This window comes from Micromys minutus, assembly GCF_963924665.1.
Source record: "Micromys minutus genome assembly, chromosome: 8".
NCBI classification, from domain to species: domain Eukaryota; kingdom Metazoa; phylum Chordata; class Mammalia; order Rodentia; family Muridae; genus Micromys; species Micromys minutus.
The window spans coordinates 21,994,688-22,017,658 of NC_137977.1; the positions used below are offsets into that span (position 1 = coordinate 21,994,688).

The 22,971-nt window shown below is 40.0% G+C and overlaps 1 protein-coding gene across 1 annotated transcript in view; it reads right to left on the bottom strand.

The window, feature by feature from the left end:
- Positions 1–22,971, bottom strand: part of FAM13B (family with sequence similarity 13 member B) — a 61,486-nt gene that overhangs the window by 12,508 nt on the left and 26,007 nt on the right. The window contains exons 8-14 of the mRNA XM_080920327.1: positions 21,228–21,363; positions 10,792–10,856; positions 8,615–8,663; positions 7,746–7,893; positions 3,505–3,715; positions 720–849; positions 98–179 (exon numbers count right to left, since the gene is read on the bottom strand). Coding sequence (XP_080776453.1) covers positions 98–179; positions 720–849; positions 3,505–3,715; positions 7,746–7,893; positions 8,615–8,663; positions 10,792–10,856; positions 21,228–21,363 — 821 coding nt within the window. The remainder of the gene's footprint in view (positions 1–97; positions 180–719; positions 850–3,504; positions 3,716–7,745; positions 7,894–8,614; positions 8,664–10,791; positions 10,857–21,227; positions 21,364–22,971) is intronic.

A 22,971-nucleotide genomic window follows, 5' to 3' on the forward strand; every position in this document is an offset into this window, starting at 1 on the left:
GGATTAAAAGAGTGTGCCACCATAACTCAAAAATTGAATTTTTCATAGAATTATAAACATTTTAAAGATGCAGATTTTCCACAAAATGCACTATTACCTTTAATTTGCTTCCGCAATTTTGTAAGCTCTGTCATCCATTTTAATACCTTCGGATTGGCTGCAATGTCACTGTAGGAGGGCTGTAAGTTATAAAATAGGATTACCGACATTTGGAATGCTGAATAATTATGTTAATTTATTCCTCATAGTGTTTACAGTTTCCAGAACATAAAATTTCATTCAACTCTCACTTTAACTTGCTATCAAGTTCTTCTAAAGCAGGGGCCAAGTCTGAAGGTAGATCTTTCATCTCTGGACATCAGACTTTACACACAGGGTCTAATCATTACAAACACAAACGTCCTCATTTCCTCCTCCCCTTTTGTTAGTGTGGTTTGTGTCAGAAAAGAACTTTAATTTGTTAATGTAAAAAATTTGGTTTACAAATTCTAAAAAAATGTTTGCAAATGGAAACATAGACACATGTTGGTGCAACAGTAAGAACACAGGCACAGAAATCAACAACTAAGGGCCCACTGGTTCTCAGGCCTGTATGATCACCACCATTTCCCAACATCTCAGCATTTCCTCTTTCAGGGAAGAGCTGGAGCATGCTCTCTCCTAAGACCCACCCCTCCGCTCTAACATGGATTCAAGTTTGTTCCTCACTGCAAGCTTACCTTGCTATTTCTTTCCCTTTCAAACTGCTCCTCGAATTGTCTGATTTTTTTCTGAAGTTTCTTGACCAACTGATAAGGTGTTCTGTCTTCTCTTTTTTCATCTTTTGAACTGAAGGATGACCTTCGAATTCTGAATTAAAACAGGCCAACACAGCGCATTAAAACTTCAAGTGTCACCATAGCATTACTTATTGTCCGGCCATATTCCTAATACCAGTAGGGACATTTTACAAGTAAAGGGAGAGCCAGCAAGAAAGCATGAGCAAGTGACACAATAATAATGGTAATAATCATCTCAAGTGAAATTAAATCTCTACTACTAAGGACAGTCAATAAATAGCTTGGCTACACACATGGTAACAAAAAGTCTCAGGCTGGAGAGATGGATCTGGCTGCTCTTCCAAGAGGACCCAGGTTCAGTTCCTAGCACCCACATGGCATCTATAATTCCAAGCCCAGGGGATCTGACACATTCCCCTAGCCTCTGAGGGCACTACATTCACGTATATAAGCCCCCACACAGAAAAACACATCCACAAATAATTAAAATAGGAGGGCAATATAAAATGTATTTAACTGACCAAGATTCCTTATGGACTGCCTGACTGTCAGTTAGACAACATAACCCAGCCCGTAGGAAGGCGGTGTGCTGTGTTACTGTAACCCTGTCAGAAGCTTTGTATTGCTTATTATTGCTGTTGTTGTGGCTATTATTTTATGTGTATGGGTATTTTCCTATATTATGTTATATAACTATACATATGCCTATACAGCACTATGTGCCCAGTGTTCTCAGAGGACAGAAAAGGATATCACACCTCCAGAACTGGAGTTTTGTAAGCCATCTTGTGGATGTTGGGAACTGAGCCTGTGGGTCCTCTGTAAGAGCAGCAAGTGCTCTTAACCTCTAAGCCATCTCTCCAACCCCAGAAATTACAGTAGTGAATACTAGCTGAATGAAAGAAAGTGACATTGCACACACATTCTCCCACTGAGGCTAAAACCCTGTGTTTTCTTTCAATGCTGAGAATAAAAACCCTCTAAGGGACACAACAGTAGTGGAAAAAGCCACAGAAACCATGCAGCTCACAGTATAAACTTTAAATCGTGTATCTTGCATTCTGAACTGTACCAATAATAATAGTTCACTACCTCATTCCAGATAATATCTCCACAATAAAGCTGTAAAGAACTTTTAATTCTACCCCAGAGCAAGGTGAGATGCCTCAGCAGGTAAAGCACTTGCTGCCCAAACCTAGTGACTGAGTTTAATCTCTCTAGCCCACAAAGAAGTGATATGGATCCCTCACAACACACACTCCTCTCCCTCTCCCACAGATTACATTTTTAAAATTACTGTATAGAGTCTTCAGGGAAATCTCTGAGTTCAAGGGCAACCTGGTCTACAAAATGAGTTCCAGGACCACCAGAGCTACACACAGAGACCAGTGCCCACATCAGGCAAAGGCAGCAGTTGTAAACTGCCCGATGTGGGTGCTGAAATATGACTGCTCCTCTACTGCTCTCCAACCCCTGCACAAAGACAAACAACAAACAAAGGCACTGTTGTTGTACTACCAAAATATCTTTTCCTAGTTAGTATCATTTCTAATGTTTGCTTGCTGCATTTTTTTTCCTAGAGAAAATATTCAGGCAGTTTCCTAATATTACAGCATTTGGAAGTGTATGTTATGTTAGCTGATTTTTAAACTTTTAGTTTAATGTTGTGTATGAAGGTTAAAGGTATGCACAAGAAAGAGTTTAGGGGCCCGCAGAGGCCAGCAGGATCAGATGCTCCTAGAGATGGGGTTACAAGTGGCTGTAAACTACATGATATGAGTGCTGAAAGCAAACAGGTTTCTCTGAAAGAACAGTGTGCTCTTAGTCACCAAGCGTCCTTCCCAGCCCAAGGCATGCACATGGGTGCAGGTGCCCACAAAGGCCACAGAAAAGGATCAGATCTCCAGAAGCTAGAGTTATGCACAGTTCAAGCTTATATGAACAAAAGTAATCAGAGAATTCATTTTCAACAGCAAAATTAATTTGTTAACTATGAACAACAAGCTGTGATATTGGAGTTCTTCGAAAACTCTGGTCTTGATACTGTTCCAACTCCATAAGCTGAAAAAGCATTCATTCCAGCTTGAATCTAGAAGACAGACTTCGCTGTCTTAGGACTGAACCAAATGGACGCCAAGTAAACGAAGCACAGGACTCTACAGGAGAGACGACAGCCCCTTTCCCAGGGAACTTCTCTGTGCCTCTGCCAGCCTGGACATTTCATGGATTTTTGTGTTTTTAGGTTTTTTGTTTTTTGTTTTTTTGTCTCCTTCCTCAGTGCCCCTGACACACACACACACATACACACAATGGAGAGGTCAGAGACACCATGCCACTTGACAGTACACACTCAAGCCCACTCAGTGGCATGGCAGCTCATGCTAGAATGCATGTGTGTTCTATGAATGCATGGTGTTCTATAAATGCATGTGCATTCTATAATGCTACAAGATGCTGCCAGAACCACTATATCTCAATTTAAATGAACTTTCAATTAAAGCAGTACAACTAGTCAGCTTCTCCCTTTCAGAGATCTGCATTCCAATTACTAGTGAATGCATGAGGACTAAACCACAGGAGATACCCACAGTCTAACAGCAAAGCCCAATACTACGTAACCTCAATAACCTCAACATTTAATAGAATGGAGAGACAATTCAGTTACAGGCCTGGGAGGGTTGTGTACAGAGTAAAAGCTGCCTCTCAGATACATGCGATCACATACCTAGTAAAGGAAAGTGCCTTTGACGAGAAATCCAGTGCTTCTGGATCATGGAGGAAACGCTGGCTTTGCCCAAAATCTAAACTACGATGAGATAATACTGGAGGGCAGTCCTCTCCCAGGGCATGGTGAGTCATCCTTGCAGCCTGTGGAGACAGCTGAGCTTCTCCAGACTCGGAGTCTTCCTGCCAAGACTTAAATGCAGGAAATGGCTCTGTGAAACAAACACAAGGATAAGACTGTGGGTGTCTTGAGCCTATATCATTGTATAGTGGGTTCATTTTATATACAGTAGTGAAAAACATCAAAGCAACAAATACTAGCACATTCATAATGCTGCTGCTTCTACATTCCTTATATTCACTAAGAGATACTGCTTAAATGCCTAAACCTAATAACAAAAGAAAGGTACTATAAAGTTTCTTAAATTTAATTCTAAAGATGTTATATAACATAATCTTAACTCAATATTCTAAAGATGATTTAGAGGAAAACATTTTTTCAAGTACAAGTCTTTTCTTAGAAACAGTGAACAGTCAGTAGCTGTAGGAACTGTCTCTCACTATCAGATAATGGCTGCCTACGTTAAAGTATCAGTTTTCCTCATATTTAACACAATACTAAGAAATTGAGCTAATGCCATAAGAAACTTCCTGTTATTAGTTTTCTATGAATAAGATACACACACTTTAATCCCACAACAGTATTTAAGTGAAAATGAAACATCTCTGGTTCTCCTTAAGCACACTGATTTTATTACAGTGATCCTGTAGCCATGTTAATAATTTATATCTCTTCTCATACATACCATCTATAAATACATGCCAAATACAGTATTAGTTGTAAGCATCGCTGGAGTATGGGAGAGGAAGAGCGTCTAGATATATCTTATAACTAAATCATGATTGAGATGGCTATTACAAAAGCAAAAACAAGAAGGATAGAGAGATGGTTCAGTGGTTAAGAGCACTGACTGCTCTTCCAAAGGTCCTGAGTTCAATTCCCAGCAACCACATGGTGGCTCACAGCCCTCTTCTGGTGTGTTGGTGTGTCTGAAGACAGCTACAGTGTGCTCACATACATTAAAAAAAAAAAAAAAAAAAAAAAAAAAAGCAAAAACAAATGGAACAATGTATTGACAGTATTAATCTTTAAAAACCTATATTATTCTTTAGACAATAATCAAGATAGATACTTCAACAATTTAGCTTAATGCTATGTATTAGCCATTTAAGCATTATCTTTTAATAGGTCTTAAACAATAATTTACCTTGCCTTTGAGGTCTAGATCATTTTGGTTGACTAAAACTTGGGTAACAAGTATGTAATACCACAATAAACTCAGCAATACAGTGATTTCAAAACAACCCTTGTACCTGTGTCCCAGCAAATGTACTAATAAAGAACATTTTATGAGAAACTTAAACGTTTTAAGAAAAGAAATCACAAAAAAACTTAGGAGTTTTTAACACCAAAGTCTCCTTTGGGGACAGCAGGAGAAGGGTTAATAAAGACAAACCGAGGGACCCACAAAGGAAAAGCAAAGCTGAGCTGTGGCGAGCCGTACTTACCCTCCCCATCTCTCTGTAGATGCATTGTTTTGAAATCAATGAGGGGGAAAGTGATAAGGCATGATGCTAATAAAATGGAAAAAATGGCAAGAAATACTGAAGTGAACACACAGACCAGCAGAACAAACCATACATGTAACACCGCACCAAGGGCACTAAAGCACTTCCCCAGGACCAGTCAAGAATTCGGCTCAAAAACCTGCTTCAAAGAAATGACTACTAACAAATTTCAAGCGAACATACATTTCTATTTCAGCAAGTAAGGCAAACTCAAAACTGATTGTTATTAAAAATCAGACACTGGGCCGATGAGCCAAACCATCTAAACCAGGTATGTTTGAAGCTTTTTGGTATGGCTGACAGAAAAAAACAACTTCCTTTAAAGGCTGAGTGAGGATGGTACTGCGAAGTGGTGAGTGCTTCGTGGCATCCTGAAGACTCTAGGTTCAATCCCAGGACCAAAAGGGAAAAGAAAGAAAAGTCTCCCTTTTGTTCATGCTTCACAAAAAATACTGCTATTGTATGTCATCCCAAAATTATAGGCAGAAAAACTGAGGGAAAAAGGGTGTCTACCTTCATTAAGACTCTCTGAACAGCTACTACAAATTCAGATATTCTGCTAACTACCCTTTGAGAAAAAAGTAAAGCCTCACTTACTAGAAAATAGTAAGAGGGCCAGAATTTGTGGAACCATCCCCCTCTCTCTACTAGAGTCATATCAAACAAAATGTCTACAAATTTCAAAGTATATAAAATCTAAAGAAATCTGTTATCTTGAGAATTAAAAGAAATATTCTAACACATAATTGTAAAAAAGCAATATTCACATTTGTGTCAAACTTAGAACAACAGGATTAATGACAATCCTTCTTTCTCAGGGCTAGAAAGTTTACTGTCTACTAGCACTGAAATTCTAAAGGTCACCGACCCCACCCACTTTTGGAAAGACAGAGCTACTTGGACTTATCGTGACTGATGAGTGTGTGTTTGGGGTAGGAGAGATAAGGAAGCAGCAGAGGCAGTAAGAGCAGGGGAGTCCAGCATCAGGCTCTCCTTAGACGAGCTCTAGAAAGCTCAAGCTACATAGCCCAGTCTCTCCAAACCATGGAGATTGTTCATTCTTCTGTGTTTGCACAGGGTCAGAGCTTTCAGTCAGAGATCATATGTGGTTATTTATTTGCATCTCTCACTAGAAGGGACAAAAATATCCTAATTCTCACATTTGGACGTTCCTTAACCAAGGTTCCCAGGGATGCTCTTTTAGCCACTGTGCCTTTCCACTGTTTTCTTTCCTTTCTCCATCCAGGATACATGATCTTCACTGTCACCAGTATGCTAACATCTCCTAACTCAGGGAGCATCTGCATTAATTCTAAGAGTTCCAAATAAGTCAAACAGAACCAACTTCATTTAGCTGAAGTTAAGGCTCACAATATGCCACACACATGGAAAATGGAGACCTAGAATGGCTGTGGATGGGGGAGGGTTGCAGTAAAGATTGGCAGACAGGGATTTGCTAAAAACTTTTAAGACATGGCTGGACTTCAGATTAAAACTCAAGAACAACAACAACAAAAACCCTACACATTAAAACTATGGCCACATGACAAAGGAACTCAGGGCACTGGAACCGCAATTCCTTTGGGTATTGCCACTGTGTGTCATTGAATAATTTGCCAAGACACAGTCCCAGGGGTCTCTAACCACATAAACAGAAACTGGGTTTAGGGACTCCTGAATTTTCTATGAGGAAGGTTGATGGCTCACAGATTCACAGATCTAAACTGGTTGTTCGTTTTCCCTTCTCCAACATCTTACTTTACAGTTGATAACAATACAGCACACAGTGCTCACAGGTTCTAACCACTGACACTACCACATTTGTTACAGTATTTGTCCATTTTGTCAGCAATCTATGGACTCCAAAATAAACAATAGATTCTTGGGTGTTTTTCCCAAGTAAATACTTTAGTACATAAATAATTCACTTAAGTCCCATATTTATTTACAATTTATAATCTTTTTAATGTAAAACCTTTAGCAAAAATTTTCAGTGTAAATTTGCTAAGTTTTAAGAAATTTTAGCATCTCCCCAAAATACTTTCGCAATCTAGAATACAATCTTTGCTTAGAAGTACCAGTGGAGAATTAAAACACATAAAAACCTATTGCTGGTGATTATATAAGGTAGCTAAATGCCTGTTAAAACTGGTTAAAATCATCAAAACTTTTAATACACTGAACTTTCAAAGACCAAGAGATGGCATCTGATTTAACAATTAACCTATTGTATTCTATTTTAGGGCACTTTTTATTTTGAATTAATTTTGTTCTTTCTTTGAAAGAGGTGCATTGGGGAGGGGCGCTGAGACGGTCTGGTCTTGAAACTCATAATCATCTTGCTCTCCCAAATGCTGAGGTCACAGGCACGTGTCACCGCACCCTTTGGTAGCATCCAAGCTAATGCTCCAGTTATATTCTACCCATGAGAGAACTGCCCTACTAATATACTTGGGAAAAACAAAACAAACAATAAACTTCATTTTTTCCCCAGAGAGAACAGATCAGGATGACAATCACTATCCAGAAGAGGGCAGGAGTCTCATCATGCTTTGGGTCATTTCAGTTACAAATAACAGTATTGGGGAAATCAACATGCTTGGGTAAAATTACCTTCCCATTTATCACCATCAGAAACATTCTTCAGATCTAAATGTGCAATTGGTATACATGCTGCTTCTCCTTGAACACCAACACTCTGACCTTCAGTTACTTCCGATTCAGTGTTGGCATTCAAATCACGTATCTTGCTACTAGAATCCTGTATTTAAAATAAAGAATGCATTTTATAACCATGACTCTTAACAACTGGGCTAGGAGACAATCAGCACTCACATATCTCTATGTATTTTTCATTATTGGGCCAACAAAACCAACTGTCCCATTTCTACTTATTTGTGTATGGGGAAGGGGTTTTTAACTGCACATATATTATGTGCACCACATGCATGCCTAATGCCCAAGGAGGCCAGAAGAGAGCATCAAATCCTCTGAGATTGGTTACAGATGGTTATGAGATGGCATATGGGTGCTAAGAATCAAACCCAGGTCCTCTGGAAAGGTTTGTTTATGCATTTTATGTTTATGAGTGCTTTGTCTACTTGTGCACACCATAAGGTAGCACTGAATCCTATGAATAGACAGTTGTAAGCCACCATGAAGTTGCTGCGAATTAACTCAGGACCAACTAAAACAGCAGAGCAGCCACTGCTCTTAATAGTTAAAGCCATCTCTCCAGCCCCAAACAAACTACATTCAATTGCAAATTTGCACTTTATAATGTCTTACTAGAAAACCAAATTTGAGTCTCAAATGTAGGAAAGTACTTCCATAACCCACAGTTTTATAACCACATTAATTACGGCTTAACTTTACACATTAGACTTCTTTCAACTTATCCAATACAAGAACTAAAGGACAGATATAATAACTGGCACATTAAGCAACATTTTAAAGAACTGTATTATAAAGATAGTTCTTACCAGAATCAAGTGTGGCAATTTATCACTGTCACATAATAAATATTCCTTCCTAAAAACACAAATATAGTTATTAGCATATAAAGAATAGAAAGGTTAGTTTTATTACTTCTTACCTAGATTCTTCTCTTCCCCAATATAGTTAGTATTGAAAATTTGAGAGGAAAAAGTATCAACAGGGCATATGCCCATTCTTTGGAGCCCTATATCTGAAAAATCACACAATACTGAAAAGATCCACAGACTCACTTCAGGCTTAGAAAATTAAGTAATTCTCTACCACTCCCTCCCCACATAAACTAGCTTCCAAAGAAAAATCTATATGAAAGGAAAATTAAAAAACAATTACAGCAACCAGTGAGAACTGATACATATTAGAAAAAGAATCCATAAAAATAAATATTGGTTTTAACCAACAGGTTTTATTCTATCCATGCAAAGACTTTTAAAGAAGTTTGGGTTTGTCCTATAAGGCCGAGCACAATCACAGCATATACTGCAATCCAAGGTTACATTAATAAAGAAAGAAAGAAAAAAAGGAAAACGTAATACACCTGTAGCTCCCCAGAAAAATGAACCCCTACATATGAATCATGTTGTGAGTTGTCACACACAGTCTCTATCACTTTGGCCAGAAAACAAAGCAAGTGTTACTGATGCCCATGATGGGAAATTCTCCTCAAACAGATTTAAAATACATAAACCTAACTGTCTCTTTAAGTGGTCATAAAAGTGGTGAGCACTTGGAAAACATAAGAAGTTACCTCTTTATATAGAAGTATCCTACCCTCAGTAGCCTGAGAAATAAACTAAAATCCCTGAAAGGCTCAAAGCCTTCTTTTTGGTGGGGAAGGAGAGCAGAGGGGGCAGTGGGAATCAGACAGGATTTCTCTGCGTGACCCCGGCTGTCCTTCTAGACCAGGCTGCGCTCTTTTCCAACTACTCCTGCCTCACAAGTGCTGGGTCTGAAGGTGTGCACCCTGCCGCCAGACTTCTGCAACATCTCTTATTTAGGCTGGAAGCAAATGGTAGGGTAAGTTAGATTCACCCTCACAGACTTACTCTGAAAGACATAACTATCTAAATCTGAAAAGCCTGAGTATTAACCATGCAAAATGTAATCCACCTAGCCAAAGAACTCTGGATCTACAACAAGTTTGCTAACCTAGACAGGAGTTGAAGAGCAAAGAGTTTCCCAAAAAGACTGGGTCCTCTCTAAATAGATACTTATTTGTTCTACCATATCCCGATGTCATCTTTCTGGGGATGCCTGTTAATCTTATATCTTCAGCCCATAGCTCCAAAACTCCCTGGGCTGGAAGAAGATCAGTCCTGCCTCCTGAAAGGAAGCACAAGGAACTGCTGTGAGCAGGAAAACTGTGGACCTTCAGAGTATGAGGACACTCCAGAGACATGGCTCCAAAGAATTTACTTACCCTCCAACGACAGGTTTCTACTCACAAGACAAGAGCATTAACAAGACATTACCTGACCAAGGCTATCAGCAAAGCAAGTGTAGGATCAGAGCCCTCATTACTGAGGATCACATTTGCTAAGACTATGAAGACACATGTTTTGGCAGCTTCTGAAAGGATGATGCAAAGGGCAACAACACCCAAGTGACTGAAAAGAAACTTTATCCACTGAGCAAAACACCCTGCAAAAGCTTTTCCTCAAAGGACTGTATATGAGAAGACACGGCATTTGGTGGGTCTCACCGTCTCAGACACGTTAACATGGATGGGGTGAACAAGCACCAGATAAAAAGGTTATCCTTGGACACAGGACAGCAAGGACAAAAAATATCCACATTTTATTCATGAAAGCGAATATTTTATGAATTTTTGATTAGCTGGCTACAGTTCCCAGACAATAAACTCATTGATGGGTCTATTTATAGTATCAATAAATTCTAATTGTTCTATAAATCAAAGTTTTTGTTATCTCTAAAAAAGCTGTGTTCTCTCTAAATATGTTCATAACTAATGTTTGTCTGTGGCTAGAAAGCTCTTAAATATTTGTGGCTATTAATTTATTGTTATCTACCATTAAAACTAAAGAAGCCTAATTTTCTTTTTACCAAACTGTGTCAATTCACCCAAAGCTTTCAACCAAAACTTTGCGAAGAGGTTCCAATTCTCAAAACAGTTTGTCAGCAACAACAACAAAAAAAAGCTTACCTCTCAGGACAGCCATCTTCACTATCCCCGTGGTCACTACAAGGCTCTAACAGTACACCTACAGACTGACAAAAGAATACCCCACTGTTTATTAGCTCCCAACACTCCAATTTAGATTAGGACATTACAACAGTTCTTCTATACAAAGTCTACCCTTCCTCAAAATTTGAGACATAGCATTTGCAGAGACTTTGGTTTTTCTCTCTTCTTGTAAGTAATAATCACTAGTAACCTCTTTCCTTAGAATTCTCTTTTGAGGGCTGGAGAGATGGCTCAGTGGTTAGAGCACTGACTGCCCTTCCAGAGGTCCTGAGTTCAAATCCCAGCAACCACATGGTGGCTTACAACCATCTATAATGGGATCTGATGCCCTCTTCTGGTGTGTCTGAAGACAGCTGTAGGGTACTCATATGAATCTTTAAAAAAAGAAAAGAATTCTCTTTTGGCCAAGCAGTGGTAGTGCACAACTTTAATCACAGCACATGGGAGGCAGAATTATGTGAGTTCAAGGCCACATACTAGCAATTAATACAAAAGATAAAAATTGAAGTTTTTGTTGATTTTAAAGATAAAAAATGGGAGAAAGTTATATATTGCATTATATTTGGGAGCTTCTTTTTATTCTGTTCTTTCATATAGCTTAGGCTGGTCTGTAGCTTAGCTTAGAATGAGCTCAAACTTTAAGCCTACCTGCCTCTGAATGCTGAGATTACAGACATGTGCCACCCCAGTTGGTTTTCTTGTCAGAGGAGTATTAATAAAAAGTAGATTGTCCTGTGCTTCTGAGGCTCAAGTGCCCTCCCCAAACCCCTCCTGGAAAGTTGTTATTTTAAATGTACCCAGGCCAGAGCCTTTCCTATGTTAGGCAGTTGCTCTAACCACTGAACCATACCCATAGTTCAGAACTGTGATTTTTAAAGGAGAGAATTTTTTTTTTTTTTTTAACCAAGTTAGAGGTTTTTTGTATAGCCTTGGCTATTCTGGAACTCACTCTTTTTGCATGTGGATACATGCCAATGTACAAGTGTAAAAATCAGAGGACATATCTCAGGAACTGGTTCTCTCCTTTCTCTGGGTTCCAGGGACTGACAGGTCTGTGTGGCATGCACTTCTATCCACTGGTCCCTCTAAGTCTCTTTAGAAGCTACATTTCCAACTTCCTATCTCCACAAGGCTGAATTGTTTGCTATTCTTCATCCAATCAAATCTACAGCAGTGTACTATATACAAAAATATGAGACTCCTCCACCTGTCCTATAAGCAGGCATTATCTTTACAAACATAAATCAATACAACCCAACAAATTAAAAACTTTTGAGAACAGCTACTTTCAAAAAAAAAAAAAAAAAAAAAAAAAAAGTGGTATCTAGGGGAAGAGCTTAGCCAACAGAACGCATCTCAGCAAGCATGAAGACCAGAAGCAGCCAGGCCCAGCAGTGCAGGCCTGCAATCCCAGCACTAGGGAGGCTGAGACAAGAGGATCTATGGGGCTTACTGGCTTCTAAATCTACCAAAGTGCCAGGCTTCAGGGTCAGTGAGATACTCTGTCTCAAAAAATAAGGCAGACAGTAATGAGGAGGAGACTTAATATCAACCTTTGACCTCCGCATGCATACACACATGTGCAACTCATACAAACTCGGGAAGAAGGCTCCAGCCAAACATGGGACTCTAAGCTGGGAACAGACTAAAGGTAAACTAGACAACAAAGTGGAAGTGCTTCAAAGAGGAAGTAAGGAAAGACAGGACAGAGCAGAAAACAATACCAGTAATATGATCATGAACAGGGGGCTAAAAAGGTGGCTCAGTGGTTAGAAGCTCTTGTGCTCTTGCAAAGAAAGGGCCAGGGTTCAATCCCCAGCATCCATATGGCACATCTGTAACTCCATCTCCAGGGGATCTGACATTCTCTGTTGGCCTCCAAGTAAACTTTACACATGTAGTACATAAATAATCAGGCAGGCAGGCAGGCAGGCAGGCAGCGAGCAAAACACCCATACACAAAACAAAAATATATGAAAAACAATTATGAATAAATTTTTATAAATTATTTTTAAATTAATTTTACTTCTATGTTGATAAACACTGATATACCCATATAAACAAAAAAAAATCTAAGATTTTCTGTAAGTTTTGATTTTTAAGAGATAAACTCGGTGTGAGAAACAATGATCTAAAAATCAAACGTTATTAAGAATGTAGATATACATTCTCAAAGTTTCTATATATTAGACCAAAGCCTGAAGAATCAGAACAAGCTAGGAGTCTACCTGTTAGGAAGTTCTCAGCAGGGCGGGGAAGCAAACGCAAATCTAACATGAAAGAGAATAGCAGCCACGGCAAGCCTCAGAAGCCCAGATTCCACAGCAGACAGAAAGGACGACCCCACCCCAACCAGACAGTACCAGAAGGAAGAAAAGCTCCAGGCCTGCCTTTGTTACCACAGTGACACCACTGCACAGGCCACAGGAGCATCCACACAAATAAAGGTCCTGCTCCTCCCACCTGGAGCTGTCCTGCACCTCTCAAACCAGTTAGCTCTGTCCTCTCCCACCACTAGGCACATGTGGAAAAAATTCAGTATTTCATATGCCTTAGTTTTTAAGACAGAATTTAAAAATAGAATCTGCTGGACATAGTGGCATATTATACCACCACTGGGGAGGCAGAAGCAGGCAGATCTCTTTGAGTGTGAGGCTAGCCTGGTCTATATAATGAGTTCCAGAACAGCCAGGGTTCACAGAGAAACCTTGCCTTGTGAGGAGAAGTATGATTATCATCAGAAAATCTAGAAACCTGCATTATAAAAACAAACTATCATCTGTCATCTATACTTTTACTTTGAAGTAACTAAAACAAGGTCTAACCTACATTAGCCTCCAGCTAGAGATGCCCCTATTTCGAGAGTGCTATAACGACAGGTATGTGCACCATGCCTATCTCTGTGCAACTGTTTTATTTTGATTCTGTGGAGGTGGGGAGAGTGAAGGGTGTTGGAGAATGGAATCTGGGATCTTTCAAAGCGAGGCAAGTACTCTGCCAATAGCCACACCCCAGACATCTTAATTACTTTTCTACTGCTGTGATAAAACACCACGACCATCAGAATAAGAACATGGCGGCAGGCAGGCATGGTGCTGTGGCAGCAGCTGAGAGCTTAACAGCTAGCTGATCCACAAGTAGGAGGCAGAGAACTAACTGCGAGTGGTGTGGGCAATCTAGCCCAGTGGCACATCTTCCAACAAGGCCACACCTCCTAATCCTTCCTAAATGGTTAGTTCCACCCAGTGAGGACCAACTATTCAAACATATGGGCCTATGAGCACCACTTGCATTCAAATCTCCACACCAACACTAAGTTATTTAGTTGGAGAGAGGTATGGTTATATTCTCCAAACTGAAATCAATCTCGCTTTGTAACCTAGGCCAAGCTAGTTGTGATGTTCCTGCCTCAGCACCACCCTGAGATTATTTATGAGCTACCATGCCCAACTTTTAAATATGCTTTTCAACTACGGAATAAAAAATGAAAAGACAATTGGAAGCAATACAAAAGAACAATAAGGGCTGGAAAGAAGAGTGGGTAAAGTGCTTGCCCTGCAAGCATGAAGACCTGACTTTGGATCTCCAAACCCTCACTTAAAGACTACAACAGCAAAACAAAACAAACACAGCACTGGGAGGCAGAGAGAAAGGGGTCCCTGGTGCTCACTGGCCAGCTCTACAGGAACACCGAAAGCTGTGCCCTGGCATGTACACATGCACATACAGAGAGAAATGATGGGAAAACTATTTTCATGTCCAGAACCATCTGCAGAGGCACAAAAGGCACACGCCTGCAATATTAGTACTTGAGAACTATGAGATCTGTCTTGAAAAAAAAAAAAGAAAGAAATTACACATGGGAAATAAGCGCTTGCTCTTTTTCCTGTGAAGTTATTGTCCTCCTTCCCTTCCCACGGGCCTTTCATCAGTCCTCCACAGGGAACTTAAGGCACTCTGGGCCTCAATTCACTCCAGCTAGAGAGCATAAGGAGAAGCACCTGAAGCAGAAAGGCTTTCCTATCTCTCTAATCATAAACCAACTTTCTCCTCTTTAAAAGAAACTTACATAGGGATGGTAAGACGGCCATTAAGGCACTTGTAGACAATCCCAACTACCTTCACTGTAAGAGAAAACCAAGTCTCTGGTGGTTTTTTGTTTTTTTTGTTTTTTTTTAAAGATGTTGAAGATTAAAACTCAAGTCTCCATGCTTGTTCTATGACCTCCACAAGTATGCTGAGGCATGTACACACACGCACACACACACAGGCACACTAATTTAAAAATATGTCTACCTGTGCACCCACGAGCGTGCATTTGTGCCTGCTGCTCTTGCAGGCTGGATAGCATCAGACTCCTAGAGTACAAGTTTTATGGAGATTTGACTGTGTGTGTGCTCCTACCGACCCTCAGTCCTCTGCAAAGGCTTAAGTGCTATAACCACTGAGCTCTCATCTCACCAGCCCCGATTGCTTTTGAGAAAAGGTCTTACTCTGGTCCAGGCTATTCTAGGACTCAGTGTATAGCCCAGGCTAGTTTCATATTCATGGCAATCCCCATTGCCCCAGCCTCTCAAGTTCTGGGGTTATATGTGTGTGCTACCACACTCTGTAGCCGTTCTTTTGTTTCTGAGACAGTTTCATGTATCCTAGGCTAGCCTAGATCTGACTACACAGCCAAGAAAGACTTTTTTATTCTCCTGCTTCCACCCCCTAAGGGCTAGAATTACAGCTATACCAAAGTAGAGTTTTTGTAGTGCTGGGGATAAACAAAGGGCTCTGTGCATTCTAAGCTAGCACTCTACTATTAAACTTTATACGCAGACCTAAAAGTTTTATCTTCTATGTTTGAATAGTCGGTGTTTTCATCACACCAACAAAAACTAGGCCACCAGCCAAGAGCTAATTAAAGCGTGAGAGCATTTCCAGGCATTGCTCTATTCTCTACCTAACCATCCATAATTAGTGCTTCCACCTTGCTTATCTACACTTTCCCATCTCCACCTACCTATTTCTACTTAAGTATTCTGGCTGGTTAACTCTTTTGAATATCCTAAATTCCCCCAATTTCATTCTGTACAATTTCACTTCCTTAATAAAAAGCCTTTGAAAACTGCAGTTAGGAGAGCCCAATCTCTTCTATTGAAATAACTGTGATCAAACTGATAAAGCCCAACTAGGTGCACTCTTAATCCGGGCACTCTCAAGGCAGTGGCAGGATCTTTGTGAGTTCAATGCCCGGCAGGGAATACATGGAGAGATTGTTTCAAACAAACAAAACCGGATGAAAATCCCATAAAAATGTAAGTCAAATGACAGCCAGCTCTTCCTCTTAGCTGGCAGTTACCTAACACTTTGGCCTTCTTTTTGGAAATGAGGTAACTATATTCTAACAAGTTCTCAGTGTTTGTAAATATAAATAATTCTAACTTTAAGGGAACATCATCAATTAAAGAACTCAGAAGATCATGATTTTTATGGGAATCTAATCAATAACAAGTTAGGTATTTTGACATGAATCCTAACAAGCTATTTAAACATAATTTCAATCCCAATTTACCAAATAACTTATACCTATTAAAAATCTACAAAGAGCTGGTAAGACAGTTCAGTTGGTAAAGTCCTTGCCATACAGATATATGGACCGGTGAGTTCAATGAACCTGAAAAAAAGGCACCTGAAGTTGACCTTTGGCCTACACAATGTGTGTATACATATGTCATACGTGCTCACATAAACATGTTTAAACACATATACTCAAGTCAATAGAAACTGATTTCTTTTGATCAAACAAAAATCCTAAATATTTACTATAGTATCAGTAGCCTATTAAAAATATGGATTTATATAAATCTAAGATGTTATCTAAAATATGGAAACAATTCAAAATACAGCAGTAACTAGCCCTCTAGTGCTTTTCTAGCATGCAGGTAGTCCTGGCTCTATCTTTAGCAACACACACACACACACAGACACACACACACAAAATTAGGAAAACAACCCAGTTCAAAAATGGGAAATAGACATGTCATCAAGGAGTACACCAAATATACATGATAGATGCTCAATATCACCCTGCCTGATGACAAGGACATCTCCCTCACACTCAGAGCTCAGACACACAAACCTCTTATCACCTCTCTCCCCGAAGTTTACAACTGTGTCTTAATCATTCTCACATTTGAAATTCTCTCCTTTCTCTCCCTCCCTGCCACATTATTTCAAATGTGGTACAAAAGTCCCGATTATTGTCCTTCCCCTGCCTTCCTATTTAGTTTCTGTGGACCTACTGTAACAGTTTTCTTCTTGAAATACAGATTTGGTTACATTCATTAGCTTTTCTTAAAAGTTTTCTTTTTTTTTTTTTTCTTCTACTAAAAAAGAAACTAACAGACAAACCCAAACCCCTAGACTTGTTCAGCTAGTATTCTAGACCCTGCCTCCTACAAGCATTCTCCAATAGTCAACTTAAAGTTTGCAGCTAGGTATGCTCATTGACAGCCACCACTTCCCTGCAGTCCTTACTCCCTTTCATTCTGTGTCTGCCAGAAATCCCTAGCAAACGCCACAGAAGGTAAGTTCAAAATCATTTTCTCTTTGGTCAGAGATTCTTTCCTCTCCTATAAGACAACAGTACTCACTTCTGCTCTTAGCAGCACCAACTATATTCTATACTATAAACGAGTGCCACCAAGCCCAACAACCTGTGTTCAATCCCAAAACCCTCATAGTAAGAAGACAACTTCTGGCTCCTCATACCCACTTTGGCATATACACATATATGTAAATGAGTAAAAACTGTAAAGGTTTTAACTTCTTTATGTGTATGAATGTTTGCCTGTATGTATATATGTGCACCCACACTCATGTTAGGTCTGTCAAGGCCAGACTCCTTGTAGGGGCTGTCAGATTCCTTGGACTAAAAGAGGGCACTGGAACCAGAATTACAAACAATTGTTAGCTATCAAGGAAGTGCTGGGAACCAAACGTACATCTTCTGCCATCTCTCTACTCCAAATACATAGTTTTTTTTAAAAGCTATGCTACATGTCTAAATTTAACAGAGCGAAGATTCAAATCTGGGAATCAATAACACACACATGATATCTAAGGTACTACAGTAAATGAGACCAGACCATTAAGGAAGTAAAAACAGAAAATCTGGTAACAGAGCCCTGGACTGCTCAAATTTCAAAGATCCAAAAACTGAAAAGCAAAGAGGCTTGACACTAATGTGGAAGGGAAGAAAGCAGTATCAACAATGAGATATTCTGAGAGCTAAATGGAGAGTAGGGACAATTACACCAGTGAATGCATGTTGCTATCAGGCAAACTAAAAGATGTGCAGTACATATCTGTGCTGACTGAGGAAGGAATATAGGTGGGGGAAAAAAGGCCAGAGTGAGTTTAAGAAAGGGTGGGAGGGGAGCCTCTTGCTTTAATCACAGGTGGATCTCTGTGAGTTAGAGGTCAGCCTGGTTTGCAGAGGAAAGTCAAAGACAGTCAAAGCTACACAGAGAAACCCTGTCTCAAAAGTGAAAAGAGAAAACAGAACTCCTCAGGCAACTGTATTACAAAGACATGCAGATGTACCAAGATGTAGCTAAACTATGAACAGAAAGGGCTTGTGTTCCTGCACACAGACAGAGCAAGTGTTGGGAATTGATTCTAATGCTCTGTCCTAATTCTGCTGCTAAAACTTCCAGACCTGAGGGTCCCTGACCTCAGCTAGGTTTCAATTGAAGGGGGTGGGGGGGAGGAGAGACATTTGAGAATCCAGAGAGCTCTTGGGCAGGTACAGTGAGACCCAGTAGGAGCCAAAGTGATTTAACTAATTCACAGCTACAGGAGTGAGAAGTTTAAGATGCCTTATCCTAGACTGGAGGGATTACTCAATGGTTAAGAGCACCAGCTACTCTTCCAAAAGACCAGAATTCAATTTCTAGCACACACAGGGCAGCTCACAACCATCTGTAACTCCAAGAGATTCAGTGCCCTCTTCTGGCCTCCAGGAGCACCAAGCAAATGTTTTACCATCCTGGTGGGAATGATTTGGCAATAAATGCACATGAACTGATAAATTTAGGAAGAGCAACGGACAACCTGAGAACCAGCAATGGAACAAGTAAAATGGTTTGTCTGGCACAGAAGATCAGGAAAGGATTCTACAGCCCTTCATTTATTTCTCCTCATCTTGATCTTGTACTGAGTATCAATCACTCTTACCTGCTTGCTATAGCTAAGTAAAAAGCAGCTCACAATATCTATTCCACTCACTCCAGGAAGATTTAAGGTCTCTTCTGTGGGCAATAATAAACATCAACACACAAATACAGACAAACACACCCTTGTGGCAGTTCATGCTTATACTCCCAGCACTAATAAAGAGGATTATTTTGTAACTGAGGCCAATTCCTATACACAAAAGTAAAAAATATTCAAAGCATGGCAGTGCATACTAAAAGACAAAATGACTTGGATACCATTTTTGTACTTTGTTTCTCTTTCAGTCCTAGGAGTGGTCCAGGAGCTCTCATCCAGGCAAGAGTTGCACACTGATGTACAACCCAGCTTCTACACTTGCACTTTATTTCTTTTTAAAGAATAATAACAAGAGCTGAAGCAGTACTACCAAGAGCTCAGCTCAGGTTTTCTGTTATAGCAAAAGATCTGTAAGGTAGCACTCTGAACATGCCGTACCATTTACACCTCTTGGACATTAAGCTGATTATTTTAGAAAATAACACATCACCCTTTCTGTATCAGGACATTCAATAATACGGTATCCTCAGTTCTACAGACAACTCCCTATCAGGAAGAGAGAGATGTCTATGTCACGAGGATTTCTATCACTCTGTGCTAACATACACTTTTCCTGGTCATTTCCTACATACCTAACCTTCATTTCTGGATATTGGTGGTAGTTAAGCCACCCTTTAGAGATTTACTGTTTATTCCAATCCCCACCTTATGATGGTTTGCATATGCTTGGCCCAGGGAGTGGCACTATTAGAAGGTGTGGCCTTGTTGGAGGAAGTGTGTCACCCTGGGGTGGGCTTGGAGACACTCCTTCTAGCTGCCTGAGGATGCTTAGTCTGTTCCTGGCTTCCTTTGGATGAAGATATAGAACCCTCAGCTCCTCCTGCACCATGCCTGCCTGGATGCTGCCATGCTCTTGTCTTGATGATACTGAACTGAACCTCTGAACCTGTAAGCCAGCCTCAATTAAATGTTGTTATTTATAAGACTTGCCTTGGTCATGGTGTCTGTTCACAGCAATAAAACCCTAACTAAGACACACCTGTACTTGAGGTATTGTTTATAAAGCTTATTTTCCTCCTCTTTAATGTGTCTTCTGTTGCCAGGCCTGGAGGCTCACTTCTTTAATCCCAGCATTCAGAAGATAAAGACAAGCTGATCACTGTTAGTTCTAGGCCAGCCAGAGTTATTTATCTTTTAAAAAGAAACAAGAGGGGAGGAGCTAGAGACGTGGTGTAGCAGTTAAGAGCACTGGCTACTCTCTCAGAGGGCAGAGGCTGAATCCCCAGATCCCACATGGCAACTCACAATTGTTAACTCGAGTCCCAAGAGACATAATGCCTCTCCTTTTGGCCTCTGGGATTCCACTAACCATACATGTGGTACATGCAAAACAGCCATACACATATGAAGGTAACAAAAAAAAAATCTTTTTATTTAAATCTGTCTTTTGTTACAGGGTCTATTTCAACTAAGAACTGTGAAGGAAAAAAAGGGGAAATATGTTGGACGCTGGTCATAGTGGCACACACCTTTAATCCCTGTATTTGGGAAGCAGAAGAAGGTGACCTGGTCTACATAGAGAGCTCCATGCCAGACAGAGCTATACGGTAAGACCCTGTCTAAAGCACTTGGGACAGAGGACGATGTAACTGGGTACAAGTGCTTGCCACACACGTTAAGTCCTGAACCCACATTAAGTCCTGAACCCACATAAGTGCAGCAGGAAAAGCTGCAACCCCGGTGTCTATAGCAAAATGGGCCCTGGAGGACACATGGGTCCTCAGAAGCTCCTGGTCCAAATAGCCTGGTGTATGAAGCAGCAGAGCAATCCATTCTATCTCGGACAAGGCTGAATGCAGCGATTATCACCAAAGGCTGTCCTCGGACCTCCACACACGCACCATGGCATGCATAAAATCACACTGTCACACAAACACACGCAAAAGATTAAAAATAGTAAAAATATAGTAAGGTGCTTTAAACTTACCTTTCTACCTAACATGATTTCTAAATTCTACAGTGAATGTATATATTCTTAGGGATTTATAACAGAGACGAATATGTCAGCAAAATTGCTCAATTGTAACTTTAACTTCTGAAAGAATTAGAATGATACTTCTAGAATTTCTTACCTCATTATTTTTCTGATCCTCAAATACAAAATCTTGCTGCATGACTTCATTATCTGCAGTAGTACCAGCCACAGGTTTTGAACACTTTATGTTACCATCACTGGCATTAGTAGTAGCAGCAGCAGCAGCAACAACCCTAATAAGATTTTTTAAAAATCAGATCAGGCCTCTGAAACAATCGAATATGGATCATGACATGCAATGGATGTGGCAGCACAAGTCTGTAATCCTGGCATGTAGGAGATGAAAGCGGTAATTCGAGTTCAAGATAATCCCTAGGCTATGCAAGAGTCTGGGGTCAGCCTGGACTACATGAGTTCACATTTCAAAGCAAATGACTCAGAAATCTTTACTTATTTGAGGTTGGGGGTACAGGTCATTATTTGTCTTGAGACAGGACTATCATGTAATCCAGCTGACCTCAAACTGGCAGCCTGCCTGCCTGCCTCAGTTTCCTGGATGCTGAGATTAGAGGCAGCTCCTCTCTGCCTCAAAGCCAATGTATATGATCATGAACTCCACTTGACAGAAGATGGTACAGAAGTTGGTTCTGTATGAGGAGCCTTGCAATTGCTGTAACCAGGCTCTCCAGAGTACCAGGGGACACTTCCAGTTCAGCGTCCTATATTCCATCAATGTTTATCAATAACATACTTATTAAAGAAAACACATCCTCATAAAAATATCTTTTTTTTCCTCTTGCTAAGTTAGATTAAATCTGCAACGTTTATTTTTATAAATGTATGTCGATAGCATGGTGCCTAAAAACAAGCACTCCTGCCACCAGTTTTCATGTCTATCAACAGTTTTCATTTCAGATTTAATGGCTATTTTGGTCAGTTATTTTAAAATCTTCAGGAGCTGGAGAGGTAGCTCAGTGGTTAAAGCATAAAGTGCTATTGCGTAGGTCCTGAATTCAGTTCCCAGCACCCACACTGGGTGATTCACAAACAACTTTAACTCCAGCGGATCCAATGCCCTCTGATCCCCACATGGTACATATAAACTCATACATACACATAATATTTTTTTAAATCTTCAAAATAAACCTATATACCAATCAACTGTCATGATTCTTCCAAAATATGGGGACACCTGTCTCCAAAATGCAAACACATATATGAACATATGAAAGTCACTTTACTGTGGTCTCTGAGAGAAGCACATACATACCCTAAATGCAGGCTATGGTAACAGGACAGGAGGCAAGTCTTTCCTCCACCACAGTTGAAGGTTAACAGATCAGAGGAAGACTGGAATAACACCACCTAACTATTAATAGCTAATCTAACAGTACCCTGTGGAAGAGGGCAGCAGTTGGTGTAAATAATAACAACTTAGCCAGGCATAGTGGCATATACCTTTAACCTTTAATCCTATCACTCAGGAGGCAGAGGAAGGCAAATCTTTGAGTTCAAGGCCAGCCTGGTCTACAGAAATCTCAAGTTCCAGAAATAGCCAGGGCTGCACAGAGAAACCTTGTTTGAAAAAGAGAAACAAAAAAAAACTTAGTAACAGATGTGTAAATGTTTCATCCAAATTGATACACCTGTCTTATATTCTCCTGTTCAACAGACTCAGTCTAATTTTTAATATGACATAGCCCTTTAACTGTATCCATTTGGGGGGGAAAAAAACTTAGTTATGTTGGCATTAAAAGATACTTTATAGATAACTTATGAGATGTTGACAGTAATTTAATATTTATATACAAAGTCACATTTATACATTCAAAAATCTCCAA